This window comes from Mirounga leonina, unplaced genomic scaffold (assembly GCF_011800145.1).
Source record: "Mirounga leonina isolate KUSES-001 unplaced genomic scaffold, KU_Mleo_1.0 Mir_224, whole genome shotgun sequence".
Classification (NCBI taxonomy): Eukaryota; Metazoa; Chordata; class Mammalia; order Carnivora; family Phocidae; genus Mirounga; species Mirounga leonina.
Window position 1 is genome coordinate 21,032,775 of NW_023270615.1, and position 27,608 is coordinate 21,060,382.

The 27,608-nt window shown below is 39.7% G+C and overlaps 1 protein-coding gene across 3 annotated transcripts in view; it reads right to left on the bottom strand.

Annotated features, from left to right (window-relative positions):
• CENPP (centromere protein P) overlaps positions 1-27,608 on the bottom strand; it is a 234,312-nt gene that overhangs the window by 187,094 nt on the left and 19,610 nt on the right. For all 3 annotated transcript variants that reach the window (XM_035029270.1, XM_035029272.1, XM_035029271.1), the window contains exons 2-4: positions 26,688-26,869; positions 24,157-24,245; positions 10,124-10,212 (exon numbers count right to left, since the gene is read on the bottom strand). In XM_035029270.1, coding sequence (XP_034885161.1) covers positions 10,124-10,212; positions 24,157-24,245; positions 26,688-26,869 — 360 coding nt within the window. The remainder of the gene's footprint in view (positions 1-10,123; positions 10,213-24,156; positions 24,246-26,687; positions 26,870-27,608) is intronic.

A 27,608-nucleotide genomic window follows, 5' to 3' on the forward strand; every position in this document is an offset into this window, starting at 1 on the left:
TATTGTGGGGTAGAAAAGATAGAAAGACTGTATTTTGTAAAGATGGCAAAGTAATAAAAGGCAAAGAAAGGCTCTGGAGTTGTTCCAAATTAAAGGAATCTATAAAGTCATGACAGTCAAATGCAATACTTGACACCAGACTGGATCATGTAACACAGGGGAAAAGAAAATGCAAAAAGGACATCATTAGATCAACTAACAAGTAGGAATACGGATGGCAAATCAGATAAAAGTATCATATCAATGTCAATTTATGGAGTCAATTACTGCTATATGAATGTATAAGGGAATACCACTATTCTCAGAAATGCACACCAAGTATTTAGGAGAACAGAGCCATGATACATGCAATGTGTTCTAAAAAGGTTCCATCAGGAGTAGCAACAGAAATGGTAAAAATCTGGATAAATATGACAAAACTAGTAGTCTTAAGTTCTTTAAATTATGTATGATGATCAAAAGTAAAAAAACTTAACACTAGTGATGGGGTTTTCAATGCATACACATGAACATAATTCCTATGAAAACCACAACATGGAGCGAACAGGGAAAGGGATGTATATGGCTACAAGACTTCCAGATTATACTAAATCTAACTAGACTGTTGAAAGTTAGGTTACATATGCTACAATCCCACGGCAGCCAATAAAACAGGCAAAAACCCAGATATGGCCAAAAAGTCAGAAGATAAAATTAAAATGGAATAGTAAAAAATATTTAAATAATCCAAAAGAGATCAGGAAATGGGAACTGAGGAACAAGCAAGCAAGCAAACAAAAAAACCATAGACACAGAAAATGAAGAAAATAAAAGAACAGGTGCGTTAACACACAGCTACATAAGCACCTACTTGACAGGCAACACTGGAGATTAAGTGTTCAACTTACTCTGGTATCTATTACTAATGCTTTTTACCGTCTGAGAGAAGAAACTACTTTCCAAAGAATATGGGCCTATAAAAAGCAGCAGTTGCTTCATTACGGCACACAGGCCAAAGTGACATATTTTAATCTCCATCAAATAAGGGAGCAAAAGTAAGCTCTTAATCATGTGATGAGGAAGGGAGCCAAGAAAAAAATCTTAAAAACGCAACCACCCAAGTTTAAACACACACACACACTACAGACACTAGACACTCAGAGAGGGGGGCAGAAAAGAAGAGAGTCTGACCTATCCCATTAATTAAACACAGGACTTTATTTAAAAAGTGGAGTGAGTCACAATCCCTTCACCCCCATTTGCATCCCCACAAAGGACACACTATTACACACACACAGTTTTCCATTATAGAAAGACATTGTGTATGTGTTGGCTCTTACAGTCCTAAGAGTGACTGTAATTTATCTTTTTTTCCCAAGCATAGTCCAAACTTCACTAAATGTTAAACAGATGTTATGGATTTCTTTCACAGAATGTTGGCAGTGACACATTTCAATTTGAACTAGAATAGTCAGAAAAGTAAAATAATTCCAAATGTCTTTTTCTTAAGGATAAAGCAAAACATAAACAGAAATGTAGAATAAAAATTCTAAAGTTTTATTAGGTCTAAAATCAGATGAATATCAGAAGTTAATTATTCACTAAAACATTATCAGTCACTCTCACATATTGTTGGTGGGAATGCAACTTGGTATGATCACTTTGGTAACATTGTGCTACTTTATTACAAATTTAAACATACTGTAATCATATGACCCAGCTATCCCACTTCTGGTTATTTACCCTAAAGAAAAAACTTATGTCACACAAAAACCTCTACTGAAGGTCCACTGCAGATCTATCCATAATCATTGAAAACTGGAAATAACCCAAATATCCTCCAATGGGTGAACGGATAAACATGCTAGTATCAGTATATGAAATACTACTCAGAAATGAAAAGATGGATAAATCTCAATTCATGTACTTTATGCTAAGTAAGGAAGCCAGTCTCTATGTAATTTCATTTATTTGGCATTTGGTAAGAGGCAAAACCCTAACGATGATCACAGCAGGTTTTGCAGGGGGTGGGGAGTGGGTTGTGACTATAAAGGGAGAATATGCAGGATTTCTGTGCTGATGGAGATGTTCAATAACCTCACTGTGGTGGTAAGCACACAGAAACCATCCAATCTGAGTAACACAGAAGGAAAAGATTGGGGGGAAAAAAAAAAGAACAGAGCCTCAGAGACACGTGAGACAATGCCAAAAAGTTTTATATTCATGTAATCAGAGATCCAGGAGCAAAGAAGAAATATATATATTTATGTAATATGTAAAAAATTCCAATTACAATAAAGTATTAAAAAATATCAGGGGCCCCTGGGTGGCTCAGTGGATTAAGTGTCTTCTGCCTTCAGCTCAGGTCATGATCCCAGGGTCCTGGGACTAAGCCTTGTGTCGGGCTCCTTGCTCAGCAGGGAGCCTGCTTCTCTCCCTCTGCCCTCCCCCACCGCCCCTGCTCATGTGTGTGCTCTCTCTCTCTCTCAAAAAAAAAATAAAAATAAAATCTTAAAAAAAATTTTCAAATAAGGATGCCTTGCTGGTTCATTCAATAGAGTATGCAGCTCTTGATGTCAGGGTCATGAGTTCGAGTCCCATGCTGGGGTAGAGTTTACTTAATAAAAAAAATTTAAAAATACTCAAATTATCCAGAAAAATGCATGAAAGGAAAAGAGAAGAACAAAACAACACAACAGAATTAACTACTAACTGGGTAGACCTCAAAAATATATCAATGATTCCATTAAATGTAAATGAATCACAGATCTAAACGTAAAAGGAAAAAGTATAAATTTTTTTTAAAATGTAAGAATTTTTATGACCTGAGGTTAGGCAAAAGTGACAGACATCATACCAAAAACATATCAAAGAAGAAATAAAGATTAACTGTCTTCTTAAAATCAGAAAAATTAGCTCTTTGAAAGATACTGTTAAGAAAATGAAAAGACAGGGGCACCCGGGTGGCTCAGCCATTAGGTGTCTGCCTTCGGCTCAGGTCATGATCCCAGGGTCCTGGGATCGAGCCCTGCATCAGGCTCCCTGCTCGGCGGGAAGCCTGCTTATCCCTCTCCCACTCCCCCTGCTTGTGTTCCCTTTCTCACTGTCTCTCTGTCAAAAAATAAAATCTTTCAAAAAAAAAGAAAAAGAAAATGAAAAGACAGGGGCCCCTGTGTGGCTCAGTGGGTTAAGTATCCAACTATGGATTTCAGCTCAGGTCGTGATCTCAGGGTCCTGGTCCATGTTGGGCTCCCCACTCAGTGGGGAGTCTGCTTCAGGATTCTCCTCTTCCTCTACCCCTCCCCCTGCTCACACTCTCTCTAAAATAAGTAAATAAATCTTAAATAAAAAAATGAAAAAAAAATGAAAAGACAAGCTACAAAATGGGAGAAAATATTTGAAAATCACATATATGACAAAGGGCTTGTATGGAGAATAATATATAAAGAACTCTCAAAACAACAGTAAGAAAACAAACGACCCAATGAAGCCCTGAGTGAAGACTTGAATATGTACTTCACTGAGGAGGATAAACAGACGGCAACCAAGCACATGTAAAGATGCTCACGTGACCCACCATTAGGAGAATGAGATATACTGCACTCCCTGAATGCTTAACTCAGGCATGCAGCGCAGCCAGAACTCTCATATACTGCTGGCGAGAATGCAAAGTGGCACAACCCTTTGGAAAAACATCCCGGCCATTTCTTATAAACTAAAACATACACTTACATATAACCCAACAATCCAACTCCCAGGTATTCATCCAACAGAAGTCCATAAACATTCCCTAGCAGGTGACACAGTAGATAATCTCAGGCTTGCAGGCGACATGGTCTCTGTCACAATTACCTCACTCTGCCACTGACCATGACAACAACTATAGAACTTATAGAACTCTGAGAAATGACCAGTCCTGACAGTGAAATGAAATCCCATGAAACCCATCAATAGATGGCTGAATAGCAGAGGAGACACAATTTGAATAAATAATTGTCCTTTACTGGAATATATTTCTTAGGAGATAATCTAGAATAATTACATGAAAACCCAACTGTTAAAAAAATAAGAGTCTTAATTTTTTTTTTTTTTTAAGATTTTTATTTATTTGACAGAGAGAGACACAGTGAGAGAGGGAACACAAGCAGGGGGAGTGGGAGAGGGAGAAGCAGGAGAGGGAGAAGCAGGCTTCCCGCAGAGCAGGGAGCCCGACACGGGGCTCGATCCCAGGACCCTGGGATCATGACCTGAGCCGAAGGCAGACGCTTACGACTGAGCCACCCAGGCGCCCCAAGAGTCTTAATTTTTAAAAAGACAGGAAAAACAAATTTTTTTATAGACAGGAAAATTTTAAAAGACACATAAAACTTTTACAAATGGGGGCACCTGGGTGGCTCAGTTGTTAAGCGTCTGCCTTCGGCTCAGGTCATGATCCCAGGGTCCTGGGATCGAGCCCCACATCGGGCTCCCTGCTCGGCGGGAAGCCTGCTTCTCCCTCTCCCACTCCCCCTGCTTGTGTTCCCTCTCTCGCTGTGTCTCTGTCAAATAAATAAAATATTAAAAAACAACAACAACAAACTTTTACAAATGACAAGTACTGTCAAGGAAATTGAAAATTCAATGGATGGGGGTTTATAAGCAGATTAGTCAAAACATAAAGAAATAATTACTGAACTAAAATACAGGGGCGCCTGGGTGGCTCAGTCGTTAAGCGTCTGCCTTCGGCTCAGGTCGTGATCCCAGGACCCTGGGATCGAGCCCCACATCGGGCTCCCTGCTCCGCGGGGAAGCCTGCTTCTCCCTCTCCTACTCCCCCTGCTTGTGTTCCCTCTCTCGCTATGTCTCTCTCTGTCAAATAAATAAATAAAATCTTTTAAAAAAAAAAATGAACTAAAATACAGATCTGAAGAATAATCATGAATAAGCACAAAGATACAAAGAAACAGAAAGTATAAAGAAACGGTAAAACAGGGGGGCCTGGGTGGCTCAGTTGGTTAAGCATCTGCCTTCAACTCAGGTCGTGATCCCAGCGTCCTGGGATGGAGCCCCATGTCAGGCTCCACGCTCAGCAGGGAGTCTGCTTCTCTCTCTGCCTCTGCTCCTCCCCCCTGCTAGTTCTCTAGCTCTCTCTCCCTCCCTCTCTCTCTCAAATAAATGAATTTAAAAAAATCTTTAAAAGAAGAGAAAAAGGGTAAAACAGATGCAGAAGATGAATAGACAGTGTGTCCCAAATTCTGGAATGAGAATTAGGGGGGAAAAAAAAAAGTCAGGAAAGAGCTCTGCTTCTACTTAGGATGTAAAAAGCCGCAGAGAAGACCATCTGCACCTAACATCAAGCAAATTTGAATAATCTATAAAATCATAACCTTTCTTGAGTCCATTAGAGACCCAAAGTTACAAGGCAACCAAGTAAATAAGATTTTCCTCCCTCGGGCGCCTGGGTGGCTCAGCTGGTTAAGCGACTGCCTTCGGCTCAGGTCATGATCCTGGAGTCCCGGGATCCAGTCCCGCATCGGGCTCCCTGCTCGGCAGGGAGCCTGCTTCTGCCTCTGACCCTCCCCCCTCTCATGTGCTCTCTCTCTCTCATTCTCTCTGCCTCAAATAAATAAATAAAATCTTAAAAAAAAAAAAAAAAAAAAAAAGATTTTCCTCCCTCAAAGGAAAGGCGTAACACAAACTGTTCACTCTTGGGTAGACTTAGGGGAGGAAAGCAGCCCCCATATAAGTAGGTAACAAGAAACCAGCTAAAATTTCAACATATTGTCAGGGACAAATGTGGATAGAGTGTGCTTTTGGAACAGACAGGAACCCCAGACACAAAGGGACACCACCAGAAAAACCAGGGTCCTTCAGTGGCACAGGCATGAGGAGGTGATCAGCCACCGCTGGGGAACAGAATGAAGCCAGAACTCGTCTCTGATGGGAACCAAAACCCCCGAGCCGCTGGAAAAAGAGGCAACAAGCAATGGAAGAAAAAAAATCCCTTGCTTCCACGGGAAGAGCAGAAGTTGACTTTGGTGGAGGGACAGAAACACTCCTGTTACCAAGACAAAGATCCACTGCTTCAGGAAGAGGGGCAGTGGCAAAAACCGCCTGTTCCAGGGGAGAGGCAGGAAACCCACCGGGCCCAGGATCCTACTCTATCTACTACCAAGCATTCACCTGCTACCCCTGAAGGGAAGAACAACGAATGCTCTCCTGCCCAAGACCAACCCCAGATCCAAGCTGGCTTTGGCTGTACTGGGGAGCCCAAGCCCTGAAGTGCTGGTACATAGGACTGCCCAATACTGAGGATGGACCATGAAAATACAGAACTTCCGTTATTCCCACAAGCAGGGCACCAAGTAACAAACATGCGCAACTGCTACTGGGGAGTGTCAAGCACATGGAGAAAGGGTCCCCTCAGAAAGGCAGAGAGCTGGGTGGACTGGGGACACTGAGGAGAACCCTCCAGGTCCCAAAACCCCATTCTAAGCATAAGGAAGAGCTAAACTTGAATTTGAATCCACAGCTGGAAGAATTTGAAACCTGTGGTGATGTGAAGCCTGAAGATAAGGAAAACAATAAAAATCTGAAACACAGCTCAACTGCTGACGACCTTGAATCAACCCCACCCTAATAGCATGCTAAAAGAAATGTGCCCACTTCTCAGCATAAACACTATTTGCTTGAGTCTCTACCAATTTTCCACAGATAATATCCATCATTTGTTTAAAAAAAAAAAAAAAAGATGACACACAAAAATTCAGGAAAAAAGACCCCAGAATCCGCAGAATTGGGTTCAAAGATGACTCAGATGTTGGCACTATCAGCCAGGAACATTAAAATAACCATGATTAAAAGTCACAGAGAGGGGCGCCTGGGTGGCTCAGTCGGTTAAGCATCTGCCTTTGGCTCAGGTCATGATCTCAGGGTCCTGGGATCAAGCCCCACGTTGGGCTCCCTGCTCAGCGGGGAGTCTGCTTCTCCCTCTCCCTCTGCCCTGCTCGTGCTCTCTCTTGCTCATGTTCTCTCTTTAATAAATAAATAAAACCTTTTAAAAAAATAAATAAAAATAAAAGTCACAGAGACAGAAATAAGAATGGAGGGTGCCAGGGGCTGAGTGGAGGGGAAGATGGGAAGTGACTGATGCATATAGAGTTTCAGTTTTACAAGATGAAAGGGTTATGAAGATGGATCTTGGTGTACACAGTTAAATACATTCTGAATGTATTTAATAGTACTGAACTGTATGCTTAAAAATGGTTAAGGTGAGTTTTACGTTATATATATTTTACCACAATTTTAAAAATGAGGGGAAAAAGGAGCTAGTACAAAGATATATGACTTTGTACTATATGAGGGGGCGCCTGGGTGGCTCAGATGGTTAAGCATCTGCCTTCGGCTCAGGTCGTGATCCCAGGGTCCTGGGATCGAGCCCCCGTCCAGCTCCTGGCTCGGCGGGGAGTCTGCTTCTCCCTCTGCCTCTCCCCTTGCTCGTGCTCTCTCTCTGTGTGTCTTGAATGAATAAATAAAATCTTAAAAAAAAAAAAAGATGTATGACAGTCTTGTATCTTGAATGTAGTGGTGTTTTCACGAAGCTACAGAGGTAATAAAATTGCATACAACACACACACAAGTGCTTGTAAAACTGGTAAAATCTGAAAAAGATCTGTGGGTTCTACTAATGTCAGTTTTACTGGGGTGCCTGGGTCAGGTCATGATCTCAGTGTCCTGGGATTGAGTCCCACATCCCACTCTGCTCAGCGGGGCATCTGCCTCTCCCTCTGTGCTCACATGTGCTCTTTCTCTCTCTCAAATAAATAAGTCAATACAATGTTTAAAAAAAAAGAAAGAGTATATTTTACTGATGCAAGATGTTACAACTGTCAGAGGCTAGATGAAGGGTATGTAGAATCTCCTTGTATATTTGTTTTTTTACAATTCACTGAGAATCTATAATTATTTCAAAATTAAAACTTTAAAAATATGTGTAGGGCGCCTGGGTGGCTCAGTTGGTTAAGCGACTGCCTTCGGCTCAGGTCATGATCCCAGGGTCCTGGGATCGAGTCCCACATCGGGCTCCTGGCTCAGCGGGAAGCCTGCTTCTCCCTCTCCCACTCCCCCTGCTTGTGTTCCTGCTCTCGCTGTCTCTGTCTCTGTCAAATAAATAAATAAAATCTTTAAAAAAAAAAAAAATATGTGTAACAAGAGATGAAATAAGATTGGCAAGATATTGATAATTGTTGAAGGTGTACAGCTGCAGGTTAATTATACTATTATTTTCACATTTATATGAAAACCTCCAAAATGAAACACTAAAGAAAAAAGTAGCTGTGATTAGTATGTTAAAAGATCTCGTGGAACAGTTGTACAAATGCTTAAACAAACGGGGAATTTCAGTAGAGAGAGAGAGAGATTAAGAATCAAATGAAAATGCTAGAAATAAAAAACATGACATTAGAGGTGAAGAATTCCTTCAAAGGCTCACTGTCAAGCTGGACTTCAGCTAAGGAAAGAATCTATGAACTCAAAGATAGGGTAATAGAAATTATCCAAACTGAAATGCAAAAAAAAAAAGGGGGGGGTTAAAAGAAAGAGAACAAAGCATCCAAACCCTGAGACAATATACCAAACGCCCTAATATATGTGCAGTTAGCACTGCAGAAGAATAGAAAACAGGGCAGAAGTATTTGAAAAGATATGTTTGGGAATTTTCACACTAACACATCCTAGAAATAAAACAAACTGTGGAAAAACAGCATTAAGAGAAAGGTTTGAAGACAGCCCAAAAACAAAATTAACAATTACAGCAGACTTCTTGTCATGACCTATGCAATCCAGAAGAGATCAGATGTGGAAGAAAAGCTGTCACTCCAGCTGTCAGTGGTCAACACCACATTCCTGGTTTTCCTGCCACCTCTCACACAGTTGTCCCCCATCCCATTCCTCTGCAACACCCTATCTCCACCCCACAGCACAGTTATAATTCCACAGGGTCCACTGTTAGTCCCCTATTTCTCTCTATTCTTTCCATAGGGAATTTCATTCCCCAAGCTCAAGGCCTTAACTTTTACCCACTGGCAGAAACATCGGGGGCTCCCCCTCCTACCTACACCTCTTCTGAGCTGCCTACTTCATATTTTTACTTCAGGGTTTCACAGGCACTCACCATGTCCAACCTGAAGTCACAAGCTCACTTGCCATGATTATCTTTCAACTTTCCCTATCTCAACAAATGCAATCACATCCTCAAGGAGTAATCCCCTGTCAATGGCTCCTGATCTCCCATTTAGCCAACAACTGTGCTTCCTAAATATCCCCCAAATCCAAATCCAGCCATACCTCGGCTAATTATTATAGTTCAAACTACAAATTTCTGTTGCGTGAACTATTTTCATAGGCTAATCAAGGACCTTGCTGTATCTACTATTGTCCCACTTTAGTCTCCTCCCTGAAGCATCCAGAATCTCACACTTCTGCCTTCCTTAGGCTCTGCTTCAATAGCTTTACATTGGTCTCAGGACTATGACTGATCTCCACACAGCGTGGACCTCAACGTACTTGGCGGGCCTCATGTCAGAGCACACACCCCAGCTTGTGCCCTGCTCCAGTCACTCTCTCCTCCTGTCAGTTGCTCACAGACAGCACGTTCCCTCCTTGCAGAGTGCCTACGCACAACTACTCTGTCAAGGACCTCTTTGTTAGTTCACACATACACATTTTTCAGATGTTGGCTCAATTTTCAGGAAATGATTCCATGTTCTCCATGAAAGTCAGGTTCTTGATGTATGCTTTAATAGCATTATGTAACTCTTCTCTGCAGCACTGAGCACAGCCACAATTTTAGATTTATTTCTACCATTATTTAACTTACGACTTCACCAATAGGCTAGAAACTCCTTGAGTATCAAAGATTATATCTATTCTTTGTCACATTTTAATGTCTAGCACATAGTTAATGTGTAATACATTTTCATTGGATGAAAAAATGACATAGAGAATACAGACTTAATATATAAGCCACATATATATGAATATGAACATAAACCATAATAATGTTACTTTCAGAGATATTTTGATATTTACTTACCAAAAAAAGGGTAAACTTAAAAATGTAGAGTGAAAACAATCCCTAACAAAATAAAAATTTACAAAATCTTACCTAGACACAAATTCACTTAATTCTGAATATTCAGTGGGCTCCATTATTATGTTGAGGTCAGTAATAACAGAAGATAAACTCTCCTTATTCTAAAATAAAAAAAAGTTAATCAGATCACAGTAAACATTTAAATAAAATATAAAGACAAAATTGTATTAAAATATGCAAGATGAAATACCACCAAGCAATAGGAAAAGGTAATCTAGAAAAGGCACTAAAAATATTGGTTATTTGTTAAAAGAATAAAATCAGATCTTTACTCCATACCAAAAACCAAAATGAACTCCAAATGAATTACTTACTTAAATGTAAATACTAAGATCATAAAATATTAGCAGGAAACAGGGCAAATACTTCTGCCCTGTTTTCTATTCTTCTGCAGTGCTAACTGCACATATATTAGGGCGTTTGGTATATTGTCTCAGAGTTTGGATGCTTTGTTCTCTTTCTTTTAACCCCCCCCCCTTTTTTTTTGCATTTCAGTTTGGATAATTTCTATTACCCTATCTTTGAGTTCATAGATTCTTTCCTTAGCTGAAGTCCAGCCTGACAGTGAGCCCTTTGAAGGAATTCTTCACCTCTAATGTCATGTTTTTTATTTCTGGCATTTAACTGATTCCTGAGTAAAGAACTTTCTAAGCAAACAATAGAAAAAAATAAGCAAATATAATCACATAAAAACTCATTTATATAAAAAAAATGACTTTTTAGCTAAAAGAGAAAAAATAAACTGACAAAGATTTTGTACCATGAACATGACAAGGGGAAATGAAAACTGAAAAAAGTAAAAGACATGAATTAAAAACTCAAATGTAAAAATTTACATGGAAAAAAATAATCTCACTAGGAAAAAGACAAATATAAATTAAACCAATGAGATAACATTTTTACCTATAAAATCACTTTGACAATGCATACTTTAAAATATGCATATTCCCTGTACCAGCAGCTTGACTTCAAGAGTTGATCCTAAAATAGCAAAATATGAGGACAAAGACTGGCTGCCTATTACAAAACCCAGAAACAACTCCATATTCAATAATGGGGATTGTGAAATAAACTTAAATATTTTGACCTGTAAATTCAGGTTTTCCCCTTTAGTCTAGTAAATTTTCCTCATAGTTACCTATCATTTCTTTTTCACTTGTTTCTGTTCTTGTTTTTGCAGAAATCATATATTGACTCTTCATGGTCTTCTAGATTATTCTTTTCACTTGCTCTTGCAGGTGATTTTTCTCAAGACTGTCCTCCATATTCACCTCCTGGTTACTTCCAATGTATTATCAGCACAATAATCAGTTTCTTTCTCTCAGCTCTCTTTCCTCCCACTCAATTTTCTTTAAAAGTTTTCATCTGATAGCCAGAGCAGGTTTTATAGAGTGTGCTCCTGTATTTCCCAGATTAATTCTTTCAAAGTGAACTTATCTCCACTTTCTTATTAATTCGTTTCATGACAGTATGTTTGCATAAATCCTAACTGAAGATGAAAACAACTGGGACCACATTTGTGCTCTCGTCTGGAGCACAGGAGTAGATCTAGCAATTTTCGGTATTTCCTAAGAACAAAGTGAGTGAGTGAATACTTCCTGACATTTCTCATTTGTCTGGGCACTGTCTGACTTGTCTCTGTATTTTGAGCGGCTAGAGAAATGGATATTGAGGGTTTATAATCTTTGTTTACTTTTCAGCTGCCTGATGATACAGTGGGAATTGTTAGGAGCAGCTACAGTTTAAGTAGGCTGGCTGTTTGTGGGCATCTACCACCATATCTAATAAAAAATATAAATTCCAAAGGCACTTAAAAACTGGGCAAAATATCTCAATAGACATCTTTTCAAAGATGTAAAAAGGGGCAGAAAGCATCTGAAATAATGCCTAAGATCATTGGTCATCAGCTGGTCATTCCATTTGACCCAGTAATTCTATTCTTAGATACACACCCAAGAAAAATGAAAACATATGCCTACTTATAAACTTACACATGAATGTTTATATCAACACTAATAGCCAAAAGGTGAAAACAGCCCAAATGCCCATCAACTAATAAATGAATAACAAAATGTGATATGTCTACACAATGAAATGTTAATCAAAAAAGGAAAAGAATGAAGTAATGATACCTACTACACGAACCTGAAAACATGACCTTAAGTGAAAGAAGCCAGTCAAAAAGATTACATATTAGAAGATTCCATTTAAACAAACTGTCCAAAATACACAAACCCATAGAGAAAAAAAACAGATTAGCTGTTGCATAGGTATGGGCAGAAGGAGAGGGACTGAGGGGTAATAGAAAATAAAGGGTTTCCCGGGCACCTGGGTGGCTCCGTCTGTTAAGTATCCGCCTTCGGCTCAGGTCATGATCTCAGGGTCCTGGAATGGAGCCCTGTGTCAGGTCCCTGCTCAGTGGGGAGTCTGCTTCTCCCTCTCCCTCTGCCCACCCCCCCCGGCTCATGTGTGCATGCACACGCGCTCTCTCTCTCAAATAGTATCTTAAAAAAAGGGGCTTCCTTTGGTGGTGATAAAAATGTTCTAAAATTGATGTGTTGATGGTTGTACAGTTCTGAATATACTTAATTTACTGAATATATACCTTAAATGGATGAATTATTTGATAGGTGAATTATATCTCAATTGACCTGTTACCAAAAAAAAAAATCTCAGGGGCGCCTGGGTGGCTCAGTCGTTGGGCGCCTGCCTTCGGCTCGGGTCATGATCCCAGGGTCCTGGGATCGAGCCCCACATCAGGCTCCCTGCTCTGCGGGGAGCCTGCTTCTCCCTCTCCCACTCCCCCTGCTTGTGTTCCCTCTCTCGCTGTGTCTCTCTCTGTCAAATAAATAAAAATCTTTAAAAAAAAAAAAAAAATCTCAGAGGCACATCTTGTCTTTTGTTTGAGTATGTGTGGGTGTGTTCGATTTTGACCTTTTGCCCACTAGGAAAGGCAACTAATCCTATCACCATAAAGCCTATGATTTATAGGCCCCTCTTTTGTTTTTGGCAGTTTGTGGATTCTGTTCAGCCATGGAAAGCTGACTTCAACACAGTTTCCCATCTCTCAACAGCTTGTTATAGGGCTAACTAGGTCTATCCTTCACAGTTGGTAGATGAGGGGAGGGATCTTACAAAGAGCCTGACTTCAAAGCCCCGCCTCAGTCTCAGCAACACATTACTTTCTATCAAGGTCCATTTAACTTAAGTCTATAGTTCTCATTCTTCTCTAAAATTTAAGAATTGTGGGTACAGGGGTGCCTGGGTGGCTCAGCAGGTTGAGCATCTGCCTTCGGCTCAGATCATGATCCCAGCGTCCGGGGATCAAGCCCCATGTTGTTGGGCTTCCCGCTCAGTGAGGAGTCTGCTTCGCCCTCTCCCTCTGCCCCTCCCTGATGCTCCTCTCTCTCTCTCAATAAATGAATAAAACCTTAAAAAAAAAGAAAAAAAGAATTTTGGGTACATTCAGGAAAAGGTCCTATTAACTTTGCAAAATTTATATGCTGTTAATAAAGTACACAGCATCACACTTCAATGATTTCTTTCATTTGGGTTTGAATGTCATCATATCAGGTACATTTTCTCTGAAGCCTATGATATGGAATTATATTATTTTTTACTGATGTATAATTGATATAGATTATTTTTAGGTATAAAACATAATGACTCAATATTTGTATATATTGCAAAATGTTCACAATAAATCTAGTTAACATTCATCACAATACATACTTACAAATTTTTTTAAAGATTTTATTTTTAAGTAATCTCAACACCCAACATGGGGCTTGAACTTAAAACCCCAAGATCAAGAGTCTCATGCTCCATTGAGTGAGAAGCAAGGCACCCCACAAATTTTTTGTTAAATGAAAACCTTTAAGATTTAACCACCTAGCAACTTTGAAATAGTTTAAGTATTAACTATAGTTGCCATGCTGTACATTAAATACCCATGACTAATTTAAAACAAAATTTTCTACCTTCTCACTCCCTTCACCAATTTTGCACACATCCCCAGCACCCTGCCTCTGGCAACCATGAATGTGATCTCTTTATCTTTGAGCTTTGTCATTTTTTATATTTTTGGCTTTTTTAGATTCTACATAAGTGAGATCATATAGTATTTGTCTTTTTCTAACTTATTTCACTTAGCAAAATAATCTTAAAGTCCATTTATGTTATCACAAATGGCAAGATTTTATTCTTTTAAAGATGTATTTCTTTATTTGAGAGAGAGAGAGCAAGCCCGCACAAGCTGGGGAGAGGGGCAGAGGAGAGGGAAAAGCAGGATCCCCGGCGGGGAGCCTGCCTTGGGGCTTGATCCCCTGGGATCATGACCTGAGCAGAAGGCAGACGTTTAACCGCCTGAGCCACCCAGGCACTCCTCAATCTTTTTTATTAGATGAATAATATTCCAATACATACATCACAACATTTTCTTATCCATTCATCTATGTATGGATACTTGGGTTGATTCCATATGTTGGCTATTGTAAATAATGATGTAATGAACATGAGGGCACAGATATCTTTTTTAGTGTTTTTGTTTCCTTCAGATGAATACCCAGAAGTGGAACTGTTGGATCACGTGGTAGTTCTATTTTAAATTTTTTTTTAAAGATTTTATTTATTTATTCATGAGAGACGGGGGGGGGGGGGGCAGAGGGAGAAGCAGGCTCCCAAGGAGCAGGGAGCCGGATGCGGGACTCGATCCCAGGACCCTGGGATCATGACCTGAGCCGAAGGCAGATGCTTAACCATCTGAGCCACCCAGGCGCCCTATTTTTAATTTCTGAAGGAACCTCCATACTCTTTTCTATACTGACTGCATGAATTTATATTTCCACCAACAGTACACAAGAATTCCCTTTCCATCCTGGCCAATACTTGTTATTTCTTGTCTTTTTGATAATCACCATCCTAACAGGTGTGAGGTGATTATTTCATTGTGGTATTTATTTCCACTCCCTGATTTTTTCGTGTTTTCACGTACCTCTTTGGTCATCTACATGTCTTCTTTGAAAAAATGTCTATTCAGATCCTCTACCCATTTTTAAATCAAATTGGTTATTCTGCAATTGAGTTATAGGAGTTCTTTATATACTTTGGATATCAACCCCATCAGATACATGACTTGGAAATATTTTCTCCCATTTCATAGGTTGAATTTTCATTCTGTTGATTTATTTTGCTGTAGAGAAATTTTTTAGTTTGATGTCCTACTTGTTGATTTTTGCTTTTGTTGTTTTGCTTTTGGTATCAAACAAAAAAAAATCAGCACCAGGATATGTCACAGAGCTTACCACCTATGCTTTCTCCTAGGATATTTATGGTTTCTGGTCTTACATTCAAGCCTTTAATCCATTTTGGGTTAATATTTGTGTATGTTGTAAGGCAGTGTTCCAATTTCATTCTTTTGCATGTGGCTAGCCAGGTTTCTGAACACCATTTAGTGAACAGTCCTTTCCCCATTGTATATTTTTGACTGTCATAAATTAATTTACCACATATGTGTGGGTTTATTTCTGGGTTCTCAATTCTATTCCATTAATCTTTTTATGCCAATACCATACTTTTCTGATTACTATAGCTTTGTAACACAACTTGAAGTCAGGAAGCACGATGCCTCCAGATTTGTTCTTTTCCAAGATTCCACTGGCTATTAGGAGTCTTCTGTGGTTCCATACCCATTTTAGAATTACATTTTCTATTTCTGTGAAAACTGCCATTAGATTTTTGATTGGGATTAGACCTGAATCTGTAGACTCCTTTCAATACCTTGGACATTTAAAAAATATTAATTCTTCCAATCCATGAGTACAGAATATCTTTCTATTTACTTGTGCCTTCTTCAATTTCTCTCACAGTTTTCAGTGTACAGGTCTTTGACCTCCTTGGTTATGTGTATCTCTAGGTATTTCATTCTTTTTGATGCAATTGTTTTTGTAATTTCTCTTCCTTATAGTTCATTATTAGTGTATAAAACATAACAGATTTTTATATTTGATATTGTATCTTGCAACTTTACTGAACTCACTTATTAGTTCTAATAATTTCTTGGTGGATTCTTTAGGGATTTCTATATAGAATACAATGTCATCTCCAAATAGTGACAGTTTTACTTCTTCCTTTCCAATGTGAGTTACTTTTATTTCGGTTTCTTCCCTAATTGCTCTGGCTAGGACTTCCAATACTATATTGAATAAAAGTGGCAAGGGTAAGCATCCCTGTCCTGTTCCTGATCTTAAACGGAAAAGCTTTCATCTCTTCACCACTGAGTATGATGTGGGTTTCTCATACATGCCTTTATTATGTTGAGATATGCTCCCTCTATACCTACTTTCTTGGGAGTTTATATAAAAAGAGATGTTCAATTTTGTCAGATGCCTTTTCTGCATCTATTGAGATGATCACATGATTTTTATCCTTCATTTTGTTAATCTGGTAGATTGCAGTGATTGTTGCAATTGTTAAACCATCTTTGCACCTCTAGAATTAATCCCACTTATTCAAGATGTATGATCCTCAGTGTATTGCTGAATTCAGTTTGCTAATATTTTGTTGAGGGTTTCTGCATCTATGTTCACTGAGGATATTGGCATGTAATTTTCTTTTCTTGTGGTCCTTGTCTGGTTTTGATATCAGGGTAATGAAGGCCTCCTAAAATGAATTTATGAGCCTTCCCTCTTCTATTTTTTTGTTAAGTATTAGAGAAAGATTGATATTAATTCTTCTTTGAATGTCTGGTAAAATTCACCAGTAAAGCTGTCTGGTCCTGGACTTTTGTTTGTTGGAAGGTTTTCAATTACGGATTTAATCTTCTTACTAGCAATCAGTCTCTTTAGATTATTTCTTCTTGGTTCAGTCTTGGAAGGTTGTAGGTTTATAGGATTTGATCCATTTCTACTAAGTTGTCCAATTTGTTGGCATAAATATAATTGTATTATTCTCTTATTATCCTTTCTATTTTTGTGATATCAGCTGTACACTCTTCTTTCACTTCTGATTTTGAGTTCCCTCTCTTTTTTCTTAGTGAGTCTAGCTAAAGGTTTGCCTATTTTTGTTTATCTTTCAAAGAACCTGCTCTTGGTTTCATTTGTCTTTTCTACTGCCTTTTTAGACTCTATTTCAATTATTTCTGCTCTGAGCTTTGTTATTTCATTCCAACTTTGGGCTCCATTTGTTCTTATTTTCTAATTCATTGAGGTGTTAGGTTGTTTGAAATTTTTCTTGTTTCTTTAAGTACAAATTTATAGCTATGAACTTCCCTCTTAAGTTGCTCTTGCTGTATCCCATAACTTTGGTTAAATTGTATTTTTATTTCCCCTTGTCTCAAGATATTTTATTATTTCTCGTTTAATTTCTTCGTTAACCTTTTCATTTTCTAAGTAACATGTTGTTTAATCTCCACACATCTTTGAAGTATCCAGTTTTGTTCTTGCAATTGTGGTCAGAAAAGATGCTTGCTATTAATCTTCTTAAACTGTCAAGACTTGTTTTATGACAGAACATACAATCTATCCTAGAGAACGTTTCGTGTGCATTTGAGAATGTATTCTGTTTGTTTGTGAATGGAATGTTCTGTATGTATATGTTAAGTCCATCTGGTCTAACCTGTCATTTAAAGCCCACATTTCCTCACTGATTTTCTGTCTGGATGATCTATCCACTGATGTAAGTGGGGTATTAGGGCCCTGTTACTGTACTGCTGTCCATTTCTCACATTAGCTCTGTTAACATTTGCTATTTTTTAGGTGCTCCTGTTTTGGGTGCAAATATTTTTTTAGAAGATTTTATTTGAGAGAGAAAGAGAGAGAGAGCACAAGCAGAGAGAGCGGCAGGCAGAGGGAGAAGCAGGCTCCCCACTGAGCAGGGAGCCCGACGTGGGGCTCGATCCCAACACCCTGGGATCATGACCTGAGCCGAAGGCAGATGCTTAATGACAGAGCCACCCAGGCGCCCTGGGTCTTGTTTTTTAATCCATTCAGCCACTCTACATCTTTTGATTAGAGAATTTAGTCACTTTACATTTAAGGTAATTGTTAATAGATACGTACTTATTGTCATTTTGTTATTTTCTGGCTGCTCTGTAGTTTCTATGTTCCTTTCTCCTTCTCTTACTCTCTTCCTTCGTGCTTGACTTTCTTTTGCGGTATACTTAGATCCCTTTCCCATTATCCTTTGTGTATCTACTACAGGTTTTTAGTTTGTGATTACTTACACGTAACTTGCATTTGTAACAGTCTATCAAGCTGGTAGCAACTTAAGTTTGAACACATAATAAAGCTCTGCATTTTTACTCTCCTTCCATGTAATTTTACATCTTTTTATCATGAGTATCCTTCAACTAATTACATATTTTTACTACTTTTGTTTTTTAACTTTCACACTAGCTTCATAAGTGATTAATCTACTACTTTTACTATATATTTACCTTCACCAGATTTATACTTTCATGTTTCCATGCAGTAATAAGGGTCCTTTCTTTTCAGCTTAATGAAGTCCCTTTAACATTTCTTATTGAGGTCAGTTTAGTGTTGGTCAACTCTAGGTTTTGCTTGTCAGGAAAACTTTTATCTCCTTAAATTCTGAATAACTTTGTCAGAGAGAGTATTCGTGGTTGGAAATTGTTCTTTCAGCACTTTGTGCTACTCCTTTCTGGCCTGAAACATTTCAGTTGCAAAATCTGCTAAAAGTCTAATGGGGGGGTTCCCTTGTATTTAACAAATTGCTTTTCTCTTGTTGCTTTTAAGATTCCTTCCTTGTTTTTTAACTTTTGACCCTTTAATTATAATGTGTCTTGGTCTCTTTTGGAACTCTCTGGGATTCCTGGATTCTTCACATAAATTTTCTGTCCCTTTCTCTTTCTTTCTTTTGAGATTCCTATAATGCCAAGGGTCAGTTGACTTGATCCTATCCCATAAGTCCCTTAAGTTATCTTTCCTTTCTTCATTCTTATTTCTTTTTTTTTTTTTAAGATTTATTTATTTTTTTTTTTGAGAGAGCGAGAATGAGAGAGAGAGAGAGTACATGAGAGGGAGGAGGGTCAGAGGGAGAAGCAGACTCCCTGCTGAGCAGGGAGCCCGATGTGGGACTCGATCCCGGGACTCCAGGATCATGACCTGAGCCGAAGGCAGTCGCTTAACCAACTGAGCCACCCAGGCGCCCTTCATTCTTATTTTTTTTTGCTTCTCTGATTGGGTCTGTTCCTCTGCCCTGTATTCAAGTTCACTGATCCTTTCATGTATTTTGGTCTGCTATGGGAACCCCCTACTGTATTTTTCAGTGCAGTTTTTGTACTCAATTGTCACTTCTGTTTCAAATGCTTTTTTACCCCCTATTAATTTTTTGAAGTTCTCACTGTGTTTATCCATTCTTCTCCCAAGTCCAGTGAGCATCGTTATGACCATGACTTTGATCTCCTTTCAGGTAAATTATTATCTCCATTTCACCAAGGTTTTTTCTAAGGTTTTATCTTCTTCTTTAGTTTGGAATATAATTCCTCTGTTCTGCCCTAGCTCTTAATTGTCTCTCAAGTCGTTGTGATATTCAAGGACCCTATTTTATTTTTATTTTACTTATTTGTTTTTAAAAGACTTTATTTGAGAGAGTGAGCGAGAGAGAGAGAGAGAGAGAGAGAGAGGTCAGGGAGAAGCAGTCTCCCCGCTGAGCAGGGAGCCCGATGTGGGGCTTAATCCTGGGACCCTGGGATTATGACCTGAGCTGAAGGCAGATGCTTAGACTGAGCCACCCAGGTGCCCCATTTTTTTTTTTTCTTTTTAAGATTTACTTATTTTAGAGAGGGAGAGCGTGAGAGTATACCCGGGGGGAACGGCAGAGGGAGAGGGACAAGCAGACAAGGAAACTGACACGGGGCCTGATCCCATAACTGAGATCATGACCTGAGCCAAAATGAAGAGTTGGATGCTCAACTGACTGAGCCACACAGGCACCCCTATTTTTAACAGATCCCAGTAGTTGAGTAAGTGCCAAGACCAGATATTAATTAAAAATTTCCTTACTCTGGAATCACTTTGTTTTACTGGGTTTCAGGAAGAGTAGTTACGAAAACATTCTTAGCCATTTTCCCTACAAAGCGACACTGATCTGATTTATTTATAGTGCATGGAGTGTGAATACTGACACATGTTAATTCTGATGTTCTTACAACACCAGACAGTAAAGCTGGAGAGCAGAACTGAATATTCTAACCACCTCTGAGAGTAACAGCTGTGCCAACATGGACAATCATTCAAACTCTCCTGATGTTATTTCCCTTTAAAATAAGGGGGTTGAGCTTAATAGTCTATATGGTCACTTACGGTTCTCACACTGTATTACTATGATTTTATTATAACAGTATTAAGGAAGATAGTTTTATTATTTAGGTTACTTTTTAATTATCTGGTGGTTAAACATCTCCCTCTAGTGGAAATTCCATTTTTAAAAAATGTTTAAGAACACAGAAGCTTGTTGTATCTTCACCTTCTTTTTCTATTAGTGAGCGACTGTAAAAATCTGCTCAACATGTAAAATGGCAAAACCATTTTAGAAGGCAATCTGGTACTATCAGAATTTACATGTACATCTCCTATGACCTAGCAATTCTACTACTCCTAAGGCATATTTACACAAGTAAAGCCTAGAATATGTGAGAATTTACCATTAAATAACTTTTTTAAAAATTCTCATCAGCTCATTACATTTGAATTCTAAGGAACAAAGAAATATAGACAGTCCCTTGTTTACTGCTTCTCCAAGAAAGCCCATGAGTCCCATGTATGACATTCCTAAAAATCTTCCTTATTCGAGAGTTGATTGTTTGCAACATCTTACTGAGCAGTCTGGTGCTCAAGAAAAATCATAAATTTGGAAAGTCACAGAGAAAAACCAAGTGTTCTTAACTCTCCCAGGGACAGTCTGCAGCAAATTAAGTAAAACTGAGCAGTTCAAAGATTCCTACTATTTTGAAATGTGAAAAATAACAACTTACATGTCTTTAGAGATTCAACAGTTACTGTGTTCTTTGTCTATCAAAGAATATCAACTGTTCCTCTCCTTAGATTTTTTTCCCCTGCATCCCCCAAAGCATATGAGACAGGAACTACTGGTAGTTCTCAATACATGTACTTCTTTCTTGCACCAATTTTTCACTGGTCTCAAGGCCATGCATAATGAAGACTGAATTGCCAGCCTCTCTTGCAGGACGTTATTGGCCAATAGAATGTAGGTGAAATGATGGATGTTACAATTTGTAGAAAGTATCCTTCAAGAGAAAAGCTAAGCCCTTGATTGCCCATTCCCCCTTCCCGATGCCTGAAGTGCTCAACTGATCATCACACCAGGATTTGGAAATCACATGGGTAACGGCAGAGCCTTATATTCATAAGGTCACCATACTAGCTCTTGAAAACTTACCTTGCAATTTTAAGCAAAAACAAACAAAAACAAAATTTTGTTTAAGCAATAGAGAAACTTCTAGTACTTCTAATACTTCGATCTACCTTTAAGTTTTCTGTCATATGCAGCTCAACTAATTCTCACTTATTCAGCATGTGGGATAATAGCATACCTTTAAGCCATTCCTAAATGGTCACAAAATTTTCAATCCTGCTTTGGTGGTATGGGATCATAATATTAAGCTCAATATACTACTGATAACAACATTCGCTCTGGGCTGGTGCCCCCACTGCGCAGTAGAGGGCAGGGAACACGGCCACTGAGGCAAGGCCCACGTGGCTTCGGTCCTGTCTGTACTGCCTCACACAGCCACACGGGACCAGCACGCCAAACCACTAGGGAGCCGCCCAGTGCCAGTTCATGCAGACAACGCCTCGGGTGAGGCAGCCATTCTTCAGAAGCATATCATGGTATAAAACATATCCCCAAACTGTGCTGTCATCCTCGATCTGATTCATAATGGAATCAAACTACCACTGGTGTTTGCCTCCAGAGGCTTAAGTTGACCAAAATATGCAACTTAAACAAAATGAAGTTAAAAAACTACAGTCTATTTTATCTCTTAGGCCACAGTCCCCCTAATGAACAGGCCAATCAATCTCTGGGGACAACCCATTCTGGAATGTACAGCTCCACTGAGCAGTTGGTTCAGCTCAACTTCAAAGGACTAACCTCTTTTCAGTTGCACTTATGGATAAGCCTCCCAAGGATGAGCCTAGCTTTGCCAACAGTCTAGCTACTCTCCAGATAACCCTTGAAATGACCGTGTAAAAGATAAGCACCAATAGCAGAAATAGCATATAGAATCCCAAGGCTACTAGGATGTTCCTGAGCAGTTTCCTGGGCAATGTATACACTGCTACTACAAATGTTCTCAGACACGGAGATGGACCTTGGGCCTGACTCCGCCAACCTGACATGCACTATAGGCCTGGCCTATTAACGGAGGCCAGGACGCAGGTATGTATGTGGTATATCACCACTCTGAATGTAAGATCACATTAGCCCCAAAGAGAAAAAATTCAGTTGAAATGATTACGCCACCTTTTGTAATGGGACAACATCCAGGAGTTCCTGAGCCACCCAAAAGAGAAGCATGGGTCCTGACACAGACTATCCCAAATGAGACCAATCCATTTGTATCCACATTCTTCTTTAGTCTTCGGCAGATGATCTTTGAGGTCATGCAGAACAATAATTTCACCTTGTGACCCTGCACAGTCCCAAGGCCTGGCGACAACCTGGAAATGTTTACCTCCCCTAAGGCCACTCATCACCCACGCCCTGTGTCAGATCCTGCTCAATCAGCCTTGGCAATGATACACTCCGAATGCTCTTAGTCATCTCAACAGTGTCGAAGGGGGAATACTCTGAGGTGGGAGCAACCTGGGAGCTCTGTCATCAGATGAGGGGCCTAGACATCCCATAGCCCTTCTCAGTCTGCCAGGGCCAGTGACAGCAACCATGGATATGGACTGCAAAGAGTTCTCGAGAAGCAAAACCTCTAGCTCAGATACCTGGAAGCAGGCACTCTTGACTAGTTGGGGTGGCCATCTGACACCTTAAGGAGGCAGGGTCCTGATTATCTAACATCAATCCTTGTTCTATACAAATGGGAAAACTCAGGGCTGTTTTTGTGGTTGAGGACAAGGATCAGGAATTCGGGTACGTGACTATGAATGTAAGCAAGCATCATGTCCATAGGACTTGGGTTATGACAACTGGTCTACATCTGCTTTGGTTATCCGATAAGTTGGGGCCAAGATAGCCGGCCCGCCCTTCCCTGTGAGTCTCCTTTACACATACTCCTCATAGGCCCAGTTCACAAAACCAACTGGTTGAACTGTTCTCTGCTATCCAAGTTCGTGTCGAGGCCAAGTCAATTCCTGAAATTACGCCTGGATCCACTCTTCTCGGAGCCATACCTGGAAGGTTTCTGACCTTGTTCTGCCAACCCTGGCCATGTGCTGCACATTACCATTCTGTCTGCTTCCTGATTTCATGCACAGTCTTAGCCAGAAGCACCTTCCTCCTGCGCTGTGTCTTAGCAGTCCAGTGTAACCTGCTGGAGTAACCACAGCCCACCTTGCAGTCTACGCCGCCAGCCCTGAACAGTCTTCAGGTGGCTGTGGTTCCAAATGACCACAAGCTCGCGAAAGGCCCTGAACAAGAACAGCAAAGTCAGCTGCTCCCAAATCCCTGACCCACAGAAAATGGGTGAGATAAACATTTTGCTGTTGTTTTAAGCCATTACATTTTAGGAAAATTTGTTAAGCATAAATAATACATGGCTGGCATATCAGCAGACCACTGAGGGCACCCAGGACTCTTCCCATGACCTCGGGGCTTGCTCTGAGAGACGAGGATGAACTTGCTATCTGCCTTCCAGTAAAGCACCTAGATCCTCAGCAATAACCCTCCCACCTGCAGTTGCCAGGATGGTCATACTGTAAAAATGGTATCACTTTGTACAAGCGTACTGCAAGAGGACCCTGGCTTCCTCAGCTCAGCCACTGCTGAAGGCTGGGGGGTGGAAACTGCTTAATCACAGTAGAACCTCCGTTACCACACCACACTCCATTTACCTGGATTTCCAGAATCTGAAATTCAAGTTGAAATGTAATCATGTGGCAATTTCCTGATAATCTGTGTCTCTGGAGAACTTTCATTATACCTGTAAATCAGAAAAAATATTTTACTGCAAATAAGTTTCCTTCAGATACCTATTATTTAACTTTGCGTGTACATTTATAATACATGTGGGTATATGTGGGAGAGTTTATGTTAGTATTTACATTACAAATATCTAGAAGAATGTGCAACAAATTGATTTACCTCTGCAAAGTTGGATTAAAGGTAACTTACACTTTCTATTTCTTAATTATACTAAAGATTATAGTAAGACATGCTAGTATAGGGTGCCTGGGTGGCTCAGTTGGTTGAGCGTCCAACTCTTGATTTCAGATCGGGTCATGATCTCAGGGTCATGAGATCGAGCCCTGCACTGGGCTCTGCCCTGAGCACAGAGCCTGCTGAAGATTCTCTCTCCCTCCCCCTTTGCCCCTCTCCCCATTTGAGTTCTCTCTCCAAAAAAGAAAGAAAGAAAGGAGGAGGAAAGGAAAGGGGAAAGGAAAGAGGAAAGGAAAGGAAGGAGCTGCTATAACCCTACGCAAGTTTGAATCATAAATGTTCGACGGAGTTTTCTTCCAACATTATCTGACTCTAGTTAAAAACATTAAATTGAATCCACCTATTTACTTCTGTTCTCTTTCAAAATTTTATACTTCAATGCATAAAATGCCATATTCTTAAGTATACAATATTTTTTAACATGTTTCCCATGTAACTACAACTGAGATAAAAATACAGAAATTTTAAAATACACTATAAAGTTCTCTCATGCCCTTCTCGAGGCTATATACTACCTGCCCAAGAGATAACCACTATTGACTTTGCTATCAAAGGTATTTTTTAAAAGAGCACAACTTTACGAGGATAAAAGAAGAAAAAGGAGAGTAACTTCATTTGGAAGGTGGAAATAAGATGGATGAGCTAGATATTACACAGAAAAAGAACTAATCTGGCAGACCCAGGAAAATTAAAACCTAAGCCAGCAAGGGGGGAAGCTCAGTATTAAGCCCATTCAAAAGCATTCTGAGGGGCAGCTGGGTGACTCAGTCAGTGAAGCGTCTGCCTACGGCTCAGGTCATGATCCCAGAGTCATGAGATCAAGACCCACATCAGGCTCCCTGCTGAGCAGGAAGTCTGCTTCTCTCTCTCCCTCTGCCCCTCCCCCTGCTCATGCGTGCTCGCTCTGATCAACAAGTAAAATCTTTAAAAAATAAAAAAAGCACATTCTGAATAGGCAGCACCAAGTACTTCTGCAGATGAGGTCAACTTAGGAAGACTCAAAGTGGGAAGACTAAGATTTCTGCACTAGCGGACTTAAAACTGGCCTAAGCTCACTCTCCCATCCTCTCTGTATTCCATCTCTTCCTTTCAAGTATCTGAAGTGCTTAAAGTCTGTCATCCATTTCTATTTGTATTTCAGACTTCCACTGAGGTGAACTACCCAAGACCCTCTGAGGATCAACTCACTATTCAAGCCAGTCATGAGGGTTATGTCAGTGGAAAAGTCAGGAAGCAATTCCAAAAGTGACTCCTTTTTCTTTTTCTTTTTTTTAAGATTTTATATATTTGAGAGAGAGTGAGTACAAGTGCGGGGGGGAGGGGGCAGAAGGAGAAGCAGGCTCCCCACCGAGCAAGGAGCCTGACGTGGGGCTCAATCCCAGAACCCCGGGATCACGACCTTAGCCGAAAGCAGATGCTTAACCAACTGAGCCACGCTGGCATCCCAAAAGTGATTCCTTCTTTAAGGGATGATACTCTTGTCCAAAGTTCCCAAATTCCAATGCACAGCTGATAGCTTCCCTTTATAAGTTATCACATCACAGACCCTTGGCAATAAAACTTAAGTCACTGGGACCAGAAACCTTCCTCTTGAAAATGGTCCAGCACCTGAAACATTTATCTTGGCACAGGCCATGTTTGGTAGGAGTAGAACACTGTAGATGAGGCAGCTTTCAGGTCAGTAGTGAACAACTCTTAAGATTTACAAATCAAGGGTGCTGTTGTTCTTTCAATCACTTGTGTCTGTTACTTGTATTAAGATACTTAATGGCAAAGTCTGTGTCTTCCTTAACACCTACCTCAGACAGCTTTAAAAGAGTATTATGCACACTGTGATGTTCAAGGTACCTGACAAAACAAGTTTACCACAACCACATAGTCATATAGTTGTCATATAGTTACGTTATAGAATTTTATTTTTTAAGATTTATTTTTAGAGAGAGAGAACCCATGGGGGGGGGCAGAGCAGAGGGGGAGAGAGAGAATCCTGAACAGACACCCCAGTGAGTGCGGAGCCCAACACAGGCCTCGATCCCACAACCCTGAGATCATGACCTGAGGTGAAATCAAGAGTCGAACACTTAACCAACTGAGCAGCCCAGGTGCCCCTACCTTGTAGAATTTTAATTCAATGCCATGACAACCAATTTCTTATGCATAATAAGGAAAGCTTCAACATCACTTCTAAATTAAAATTAATGCTTACTCTTTTCTTTCTTCTCAGTGTTTGTAAGGTCCTCTGTCTTCATGGAGTAATTTCTTACACTGATGCCAGTAAGTGTGCTTAGAAAAAGAAGTTCTGATTCTAAATGTCCAAGATGACTTCTCAGATCTTTTGAAGAGGCCCCTCCTTCAGAATCTGATTGATACATTTCTCGAAGTGATTTTCTAAAAAGCAAATATAACAAATAATTACTCCAATGAAGAAACCACTAACAAGTGTTTTATCTAATAACTACAAATTTCTTAAACCATTTCCATTTTGTCTTTCTTACTTTCTTCCCATGAAAACTGCCTGATTGTTCTCAAAACCAGAGTGGCTACTAACATTGTAATTTTTAATCTCAAATGAACACAAAGCTAACTAAATTATACTATTATATTTCTACCTATTACAAACAATTGTACAATAAATTACAACAAGAGTATGATGCAACACTAAAGTATCTTTTGGAGAGGGGGGTGGAGGGATGCGTTAGCCTGGTGACGGGTATTAAAGAGGGCACATACTGAATGGAGCACTGGGTGTTATAGGCAAACAATGAATCATGGAACACTACATCAATAAATAAGTTAACTAATTAAAAAATAAAATGTCTTTTTAAGGTGGAATCTTTAAAATATTCCAAACTAAATGTCTGATATCCCAAGTCATTTCAAGTTATTTTTTTAAGTAGGCTCCATGCCCAGTGTGGAGCTCAACATGGGGCTTGAACTCAAGACCCTGAGATCAAGACCTGAACCAAAATCAAAAGTCAGATGCTCAACCGACTGAGCCACCCAGACAATCCTTAACTCTAACCTCTAAAACAAGTAAAGTTATCACAGAGCATTTAATAGTAAGAGTCGCAGGAAATCTAATACAGGGAGTAAAATTCCAAAGGATTAAGAAATAGCATAATCTCCT